General features: G+C 40.5%; 1 protein-coding gene across 1 annotated transcript; it reads left to right on the plus strand.

Annotated features, from left to right (window-relative positions):
- The first annotated feature begins 5,505 nt into the window (after positions 1-5,505).
- On the plus strand, positions 5,506-9,577 carry LOC115107056 (RAD51-associated protein 1-like). The gene is made up of 9 exons (XM_029630419.2): positions 5,506-5,768; positions 5,985-6,031; positions 6,157-6,301; positions 7,042-7,148; positions 7,326-7,418; positions 7,566-7,703; positions 7,812-7,976; positions 8,082-8,234; positions 8,380-9,577. The coding sequence occupies exons 1-9, from the start codon at positions 5,671-5,673 to the stop codon at positions 8,505-8,507; spliced, it is 1,074 nt and encodes a 357-aa protein (XP_029486279.1). The 5' UTR covers positions 5,506-5,670; the 3' UTR covers positions 8,508-9,577.
- Positions 9,578-9,820: the final 243 nt, after the last annotated feature.

Raw genomic sequence — 9,820 nt, forward strand, 5'->3', positions numbered from 1 at the left:
AGGGTCCAGAGTAGTTAAAGTGGCTAGTGATACATGTATTACATAAAGATGCAGTAGATGATATAGAGTACAGTATATACATATACATATGAGATGAATAATGTAGGGTATGTAAACATTATATTAGGTAGCATTGTTTAAAGTGGCTAGTGATATATTTTACATCATTTCCCATCAATTCCCATTATTAAAGTGGCTGGAGTTGAGTCAGTGTGTTGGCAGCAGCCACTCAATGTTAGTGGTGGCTGTTTAACAGTCTGATGGCCTTGAGATAGAAGCTGTTTTTCAGTCTCTCGGTCCCAGCTTTGATGCACCTGTACTGACCTCGCCTTCTGGATGATAGCGGGGTGAACAGGCAGTGGCTCGGGTGGTTGTTGTCCTTGATGATCTTTATGGCCTTCCTGTAACATCGGGTGGTGTAGGTATCCTGGAGGGCAGGTAGTTTGCCCCCGGTGATGCGTTGTGCAGACCTCACTACCCTCTGGAGAGCCTTACGGTTGTGGGCGGAGCAGTTGCCGTACCAGGCGTTGATACAGCCCGACAGGATGCTCTCGATTGTGCATCTGTAGAAGTTTGTGAGTGCTTTTGGTGACAAGCCGAATTTCTTCAGCCTCCTGAGGTTGAAGAGGCGCTGCTGCGCCTTCTTCACGATGCTGTCTGTGTGGGTGGACCAATTCAGTTTGTCTGTGATGTGTACGCCGAGGAACTTAAAACTTACTACCCTCTCCACTACTGTTCCATCAATGTGGATAGGGGGGTGTTCCCTCTGCTGTTTCCTGAAGTCCACAATCATCTCCTTAATTTTGTTGACGTTGAGTGTGAGGTTATTTTCCTGACACCACATTTTCACCATATTTTCTTTCCGGGCCCTCACCTCCTCCCTGTAGGCCGTCTCGTCGTTGTTGGTAATCAAGCCTACCACTGTTGTGTCGTCCGCAAACTTGACGATTGAGTTGGAGGTGTGCGTGGCCACGCAGTCGTGGGTGAACAGGGAGTACAGGAGAGGGCTCAGAACGCACCCTTGTGGGGCCCTAGTGTTGAGGATCAGCGGGGTGGAAATGTTGTTGCCTACCCTCACCACCTGGGGGCGGCCCGTCAGGAAGTCCAGTACCCAGGGCGGGGTCGAGACCCAGGGTCTCGAGCTTGATGACGAGCTTGGAGGGCACTATGGTGTTAAATGCCGAGCTGTAGTCGATGAACAGCATTCTCACATAGGTATTCCTCTTGTCCAGATGGGTTAGGGCAGTGTGCAGTGTGCAGTGTGGTTGAGATTGCATCGTCTATGGACCTATTTGGGCGGTAAGCAAATTGGAGTGGGTCTAGGGTGTCAGGTAGGGTGGAGGTGATATGGTCATTGACTAGTCTCTCAAAGCACTTCATGATGATGGAAGTGAGTGCTACGGGGCGGTAGTCGTTTAGCTCAGTTACCTTAGCTTTCTTGGGAACAGGAACAATGGTGGCCCTCTTGAAGCATGTGGGAACAACAGACTGGGATAGGGATTGATTGAATATGTCCGTAAACACACCAGCCAGCTGGTCTGCGCATGCTCTGAGGGCGAAGCTGGGGATAACGTCTGGGCCTGCAGCCTTGCGAGGGTTGACACGTTTAAATGTTTTCCTCACGTCGGCTGCAGTGAAGGAGAGTCCGCATGTTTTAGTTGCGGGCCGTGTCAGTGGCACTGTATTGTCCTCAAAGCGGGCAAAAAAAGTTATTTAGTCTGCCTGGGAGCAAGACATCCTGGTCTGTGACTGGGCTGGTTTTCTTTTTGTAATCCGTGATTGACTGTAGACCCTGCCACATACCTCTTGTGTCTGAGCCGTTGAATTGAGATTCTACTTTGTCTCTATACTGCCGCTTAGCTTGTTTGATTGCCTTGCGGATGGAATAGTTACACTGTTTGTATTCGGTCATGTTTCCGGTCACCTTGCCCTGATTAAAAGCAGTGGTTCCGGCTTTCAGTTTCACCGAATGCTGCCATCATTCCACGGTTTCTGGTTTGGGAATGTTTTAATCGTTGCTATGGGAATGACATCTTCAACGCACGTTCTAATGAACTCGCTCACCGAATCAGCGTATTCGTCAATGTTGTTGTCTGACGCAATACGAAACATATCCCAGTCCACGTGATGGAAGCAGTCTTGGAGTGTGGAATCAGATTGGTCGGACCAGCGTTGAACAGACCTCAGCACGGGAGCTTCTTGTTTTAGTTTCTGTCTGTAGGCAGGGATCAACAAAATGGAGTTGTGGTCAGCTTTTCCGAAAGGAGGGCGGGGCAGGGCCTTATATGCGTGGAAGTTAGAATAGCAGTGATCCAAGGTTTTTCCAGACCTGGTTGCGCAATCGATATGCTGATAAAATTTAGGGATGAACAGCTGTCTCTGATTGGGAACCAGCTGATTGGGAATTCAGGCCACCATAGACCTACATTTACCTAGACAATACCAAAACCCCATAGATATACAACAAAAAAACCTAGACAAGGCAAAACACACATACTATCCTCGTCACACCCTGACTTAACCAAAATAATAAAGAAAACAAAGATAACTAAGGCCAGGGCGTGACAAAGGCAAAGGGAAGCTACTTTGAACAATCTCATATATAAAATAGATTTAGATTTGTTTAACACTTTTTTGGTTACTATATGTTTCCATATGTGTTATTTCATAGTTTTGATGTCTTCACCATTATTCTACAATGTAGAAAATAGTCCAAATAAATGAAAACCCTGGAATGAGTAGGTGTGTCCAAACTTTTGACCTTTACACTTTGTAAATAAGATTTTTTTTTTTTTTTAAATGTCTAAAAACCTGTTTTCACTTTGTCATTATGGGGAATTGTGTGTAGATGGATGAGGACATTATTATTATTTTTTTCAATTTTAGAATATTTAAAAAAATATTTTTTATATATTTTTTATTTCACCTTTATTTAACCAGGTAGGCCAGTTGAGAACAAGTTCTCATTCACAACTACGATCTGGCCAAGATAAAGCATAGCAGTGAGACAAAAGCAACACAGAGTTACACATGGGATAAACAAACGCAGTCAATAACATAATAGAAAACCCTGTATACAGTGTGTGCAAATGAAGTAAGGAGGTAAGGCAATAAATAATCCAATAGTGGCGAGGTAATTACAATTTAGCAATTTACACTGTAGTGATATATGTGCAGACGAGGATGTGCAAGTAGAAATACTGATGTGCAAAAGAGCAGAAAAACAAAAACAAATATGGGGCTGAGGTAGGTAGTTGGTTGAATGGGCTATTTACAGATGGGCTGTATACAGCTGCAGAGGTCGGTAAGCTGCTCTGACAGCTGACGCTTAAAGTTACGGCTGTAAAGTAACAAAATGTGGAAAAAGTAAAGGGGTCTGAATACTTTCCGAATACACTGTAGGTTTTCCTTTTGTCCAGGTGGGAAAGGGCAGTGTGAGTAAGTCTCATCTTTCCATAAAGTGGTGACATTAGTTTGTAGCCCAAACCATTCGAACAATACTAACGTTTTTGTGAGAAGAACGATTTTCATGATGTCTCATGGTCTAACACTCATGGTCGGCCTCCTTCCACCGCAATTGCGGAAAGCCGTCATGCGGCAGATTGAGACGCAGGCCATGCAAAAAAAAATGTAAATCTCTAGTTTAAACTGACTAATTTTGACTGGGATTTATTTTTATTTTTTATGTTACTTGAATGGAAAGCTGCCAGGAAAAATCAGGAAAAATATGCTTAATGTCTTGATAATACAACATAATGTTCCACCACCATGCTAGAGTGGCTAATGCTACTGTACTTCCTGATGTTCAGCCAATCCTGTTGCAGCAGTCTTTTGTTTACCCTTGGCTGAACGAAATGGCGTGTATTTTTTATTAACACGGTACGCATATTTTTTCCAGTTATTTTCTGGCGGCTCGCCATTTAAAGCTAGTTAAGAAGGAAATCGACGAGCTTGCATCCTGAATGGACACACGTGTATAGCCGGCTGCATACATTCCAGTTGGACACACATGACAAACGACATAAAATAAATAAATAGTGCCATCTGCCGGTCGGTATGGCAACTTTACCAATAACCCCCTCAAATATTTCCGCCAGTGGAGAAAGTACCAAATCAATCAATCAATCAAATGTATTTATGAAGCCCTTTTTTTTTACATCAGCCAATGTAAATTGTCGTACTTGAGTAAAAAGATAACTTTATAGAAAATAAATCAATTATAAGTGAAAGTCACCCAGTAAAATATTACTTGAGTAAAAGTCTACAAGTATTTGGTTTAAATATACTTAAGTATCAAAAGTAAATGCAATTGCTAAAATATATTTAAGTATCAAAAGTGAAAGTATAAATCATTTCATATTAATAAAACCAGATGGCACACCATGTACATGGTTTAAACACTGACATACTTTTCAAACAAAGTACCCCTTAAAAATAAATTAAATGAATAATATTTACAAAAAAAAAGCAACAAAAGCATTCCCGTTTAGTGAGTCCGCCAGGTCAGAGGCAGTAGGGATGACCAGGGATTTTCTCTTGATAAGTGCATGAATTTGACAATTTTCGTGTCCTGCTAAGCATTCAACATGTAACGAGTACTTTTGGGTGTCAGGGGAAATGTATGGAGTAAAAAGTACAGTATTTTCTTTAGGAATGTAGTGAAGTATAAGTAAAAGTTGTCAAAAAAATCTAAAGTAAAGTAAAGATACCCTTAAAAAAAAACTTAAGTAGTACTTAAAAATATTTTTAATTAAGTACTTTACACTATTGCTTTTATATTGCACTTGCTTAAAATGTCAATTTATGTAGCTAAACCTGTACAACTCTAATTAACTTAATTAAGTTGATATTGTTCATTCACACAACAAAATCTAAATTAGCTAAATCCAATTTCAGCGATTTTTAGCCCTGAAACAGAGGCCACAGATAACACTTGCTACTTCTACAACTTCAATGACATAATTTACAATTCAATAAAAGTAAAGCAGAAAACGATTTCTGTACAAAACAAAACCCCTCGAATTGTTAATTGATTACTGATTGTTGATTAAACTTTTATTGGCAGCAGGTAGTCTAGTGGTTAGAGCGTTGGACTAGTAACCGAAAGGTTGCAGGATTAAATTCCGAGTTGACAAGGGGAAAAAAATATGTCGTTCTGCCCTTGAACAAGGCAGTTAACCCACTGTTCCGAGGCCGTCATTGAAAATAAGAATTTGTTCTTAATGACTTGCCTAGTTGACTAAAGGTAAAATAAAAACTATACTTTGGTATAATCTGATCCTAGACCTGTGTTTATAGATTGGTGAAAGTTGTATTTCTTCTCAGTAGATTCGCCTCTTCTCACCATCACACAGATGGAACAAGGGGTAGTTATAAATATCTTTGGGAAGATCTCGTCTCCTTCTCACAACACATTGGAGGAGAAAGCCAGAGGTCCCACCCCTCTGACATTCAGCTCCATTGGGTTTTGAGAAGGAGACGAAGAGAGGACGCAACGATACTATAGAATTGAAAATGTCCCTTTGTCTCACACACACCTGAAGAACAAGAAACGACGAATCAACGAATCTAAATCGTGAGATTTGTAATCACATTTTCGGGCGGGATGATTGAAAGGTTGTTTTCGTGGACCAGAGACCACTGTTGAAAGAAATCTGAATAGTATGTTTTATGGCTACTTTTATGATACGATCATTAAAACATTTGAGCAATAATATAATTTTAACCATCGCTAAAGAAAAGAAAACTGATATGGAGCGACCATCGAGGTTTGTAACCAAACGTACATTTTTTTATTAGCTAAGCTTAATTAGCTACAGTAACTTGCTAACGTAACGTTAGTACGAATCCCAGACCGACATTGGTACATTGTGAGAGGCAACCCGTCTGTCTAGAGAGACTAACGTTACTTGATCTTGCAAATCTCGTCACTTATAAGGTGTGTGTGTGTGTGTGTGTGTGTGTGTTTGTTTGTTTGTTGACAGGAAGACAAAGCTTGTAAATTATTCAGATTTCCAGGACTTGGCTGATGGTATGTCAAATTCAATGTATTTCATTAATTTATGGTGTAAATAGCCAGTTGGTGTTGCAATTCCCTTCTCTTTTTATGGTTTGTATGTAATCATGTGTTCCACTGTTTCTGATCATGTGCAACAGATGATGATTTTGCCTCTGTGAAAGCACCACCCAGCAAAAAAGCCAAGGAGAGTGTGAAAGAGCCAGCGCAGGAGAAGAGCAAGAAATCTTCAAACAAGGCCTCCAGTCAAGAGACTAGCTCACAACCCATAGGCCACAAGAACAGGTAGGAAGTGGAATCAGAAACAAGCCGAAAGAACCCTTAAACGTTTATAAAACAACACCATATATTCAATATAATTACTTGTTGTTTCTTTGTTCCTCAATATATATGTTGTGGAGACAAAAGGTATGAAACATTCTTAACAGTTTTGTAGTGTGTGACAGCAGCTATGCAAACAGAAGCATTGCATTCAGAACACATACACACTGAATGTCCTTGTTGCCCTCTGTCAGTGCCCCGTCACCTTATTCTGCATAGTGAGAGATAAACAATAACAAATAGCCAGTTGCAGGCAGTATTCGGGACAGTGTGTCTAGATGGTGTATGTAATGACATAAGGCTGACCACTGGCCCAGAGAAGAACTCCATAAATCAGTGCTCAAACTCAAATGAGTATTTTAGCCAGACGCGTTGCTTGTGATCTGCCATGCATCAAATCACAAAAAGCCACAAGGTGTGGTGAATCATTGGCAAGGTCTCTGAGGCCAGTGGCAGTAGGGGTGTTTTGATGTGTCATGGTGATACAGAGTCAAAGTCTCTCTGAATGTAACCTTGTGATCAATCTGCTCTATATTGATCAGTATTGTCGGTGAAACTTCAGCACTGCAGGTCAGGATGACCAGAATTCAACTACACATATCACGTGTTACATGTTAGCTTTGTCACACTTTTGTCACATGTCCCTTTGAGAAGGCCTTTAATGTAAAATATGCTAACATTAGAATTGTACCTGTGTTTTTCAGGAAACCATTGGATGAGAAGCTGTATGACAGAGATTTGGAAGCAGCTCTTACTTTGTCGTTGCTTAAAACCACCGAGATGAATGAGGAACAATGTTCTTATAATCCAGGTTTGCATTTTATTGTTGATTCTTAACAACTGGTGTTTGAAACATTGCTGTTCAACAGCAAAACAGCCATGGTAGTTTTATCACAATATGCACAGTAGAGAATGGATGACTCACATTTCTCACTCACTGCCAAAAATTATTTGCAATTGAATTTTGTTTTATTCTATATATTTTTAGAAAAATATGTCAAGAATCAACCACAAAGAGATGGTGAAAATCTGGATCTATCATTACGCCTTTCCAACTCCTGTGTGGACATCAACCTTTTAGGTATTTATTTTTGATATCTCAAATGCATGGGTGGTGATGCTACACATGCCCATCACTGCGAAATCTATTTAATATTATTCAATCCAATGCCTTTGCATCTCACAGTCACTAGTGATCCCTTTGTGATTAGATCCTCTACTCCCTTAGGCCTTGACCAGATCACGAATGATCGGGGATCCCCTTGCGCCCCCTCCAAACAGAGGAAGGCAGCTTCCAAGGCTACAGAGCAGCAAAGGAGCATGCTGAAGGATGGCGATGAGGACTACAATCCCAAAGGGACACCAGGTTGTCATAGCAACCCAAAGGCATAGGCTCTTTGTTTTTCTACATTCCAGGTATTTCATGACACACATTTGTTGCGTAACTGTATACTGAATATTCCTTTCTATTCAGATTCAGAGAGTGATGCTGATTTCAGTGATCCAGCTGAAAGTGATGATGATGAGTTCACAGTAAAGAAACCAAAGAAAAAGAACACAGAAGAGAAGACAGCCAAGAAGGAGCAACCAAAAGCTAAACAGCCTTCAAAACCATCAAAAACCAAACCACATTTGACAGGTACTTAATAGCTTTAGGAACTATGAACTGCCATTCTAATAACTCAATCTTTTTATGCTCCCAGCCTGCAGAGTTTCAATCAAATTGTCATTCTGTTCCTTACAGGGACTCCCAGTCTAAAAACTCCCACCTTAGGTAGAAGTCCAACTGCCAAGCCAGCCTCCGTGCCCAAGAGTTCCCCTGCCGCTTCTCCTGTCTCCAGGCCTGCAGTCTCTGGCAGTCCAGCAGGGGGCAGAATACCCAAGTGGAATCCTCCAGGTAAGACTGACTGAAAGGTCAAGGAGGTCATCGTAATCTCATAAGCAGGTGTAGGACTGCATGTTTGTTAACAAGGTTGTGCCTTGTATTCAGGCATTTTAAGACCCAATTCACCCATTATTTTTATCATACAACTTGTCATCAGGTCACGTTGGAAGAAGTCCCGGCTCATCACAGATTGCCCCAGTCAAGTCTCCAGGGCAGGGTCTAAGACTTGGACTGTCTCGCATGGTGCGGGTCAAACCCCTTCACCCCAGTGTTGCTAGTCACTGACCCCACCTATCTATTAGAGGAGCTCTGTGTAATTGACAGTTGACTTTCAGGATTTCTTTTGTAATCCTCTAGATCTGTCTATTTTATAAGAGGCATTAAAATTGTACTGTAAATTACTATTAGTCTGGGGTCGTACATGCTCTCCTTTTTATAACAGCTCATCTTTTGGGACCATTTGACTTAACAAAGGACAATTCCCAACTTATACTGTTTTTTGGCCTACAACAAAGCCTTCAGATTTCAAACCCTTTTGTGTCTTTTATTATTTCAAAGAGAGTTTGTCTTCTGTCTGTTTTTAGTTTTCACTCCAACATGTAAATGAAATGGTGCAATGGCGCACTCTGCTGGATATAATTATCTTAAAACGCAAAATTATCATTGTTAAAGTGGCAATCAGTTGAATCAACAACAAAGCGGAGACCCCGCCCCCGTTTTGGTAAAAAGCTGAGGGATGAGGCTGGAGAAATGTAACAACTCTGAAATTCATAGACAAAGCTGTGGATGTAAGGACTGACCACCCGTGATATCAAAACTAGTTTTAACCATGTTTTGAGGCGATATACCCAATGGGCAAAAACTGGTTGAATCAACTTTGTTTCCACGCAAAAAATATATGTGATGAAGTTGAATCAACGTGAAAAACGGATTGGATTTACAAAAAGTCAAGGTAAGGGCATTATATATTTTCTTCACCCAACTTTTAACCTAAAACGACATGACATTTGTTGTTAATTTTATGTTAAATTCGCGTTAGTTGACAACTAAACCAAATGTAAATAAAAACGAGAAGTTGAACTGAAGGCTGCCCAGTCGGTAGTGTTTGTTTGCATTTAGTGGATTTATTGTTTCTGTCAAACATTGGTGTAAAACAGCTTATTTTAAAAGTAAAATAATGGATGTAGCAACTACAGAATGGCCCTTTATATAACGTTTTACTCTGATTTTACTAACATCCAGTAGAATAGGCAACGTACGTATTCTATTTGTGTTTAAAGTTTTGTGGATTTTGTTCAGCGAAAGCTTTGTACAATGTGTAAATATGAAACATTAAAGATTCAATATAAACTAGACGTTTTTATGTAGTGAGCATGTTTCCAGTGTCGCCTGTATAGGCCCAAATGAGTTTGTTCAACATCTCCCCTGTGGTATGGAACAGTTGTTTTTAGAGTGAATGATAATGCTTATTTCTCCCAAAACCAGAAATGGAAAGTGAATCACTAAACATTATCATGATTTTTAGCGTTACATAATGTGCTGTTTTACGTGTTAATTTCACTTTTAGCGCTGATCAGTCAACAGCGCGCCGCCGTCAG

This window comes from Oncorhynchus nerka, linkage group LG23 (genome assembly GCF_034236695.1).
Source record: "Oncorhynchus nerka isolate Pitt River linkage group LG23, Oner_Uvic_2.0, whole genome shotgun sequence".
Lineage (NCBI taxonomy): Eukaryota > Metazoa > Chordata > Actinopteri > Salmoniformes > Salmonidae > Oncorhynchus > Oncorhynchus nerka.

Coding starts and splice junctions, on each gene's coding strand:
- LOC115107056 (XM_029630419.2), top strand. CDS start 5,671: ATGGCTACTTTTATGATACGATCATTAAAACATTTGAGCAATAATATA. Junction 7,419..7,565: donor TGTGGACATCAACCTTTTAG/GTATTTATTTTT, acceptor CTACTCCCTTAG/GCCTTGACCAGATCACGAAT. Junction 7,977..8,081: donor AACCAAACCACATTTGACAG/GTACTTAATAGC, acceptor TGTTCCTTACAG/GGACTCCCAGTCTAAAAACT.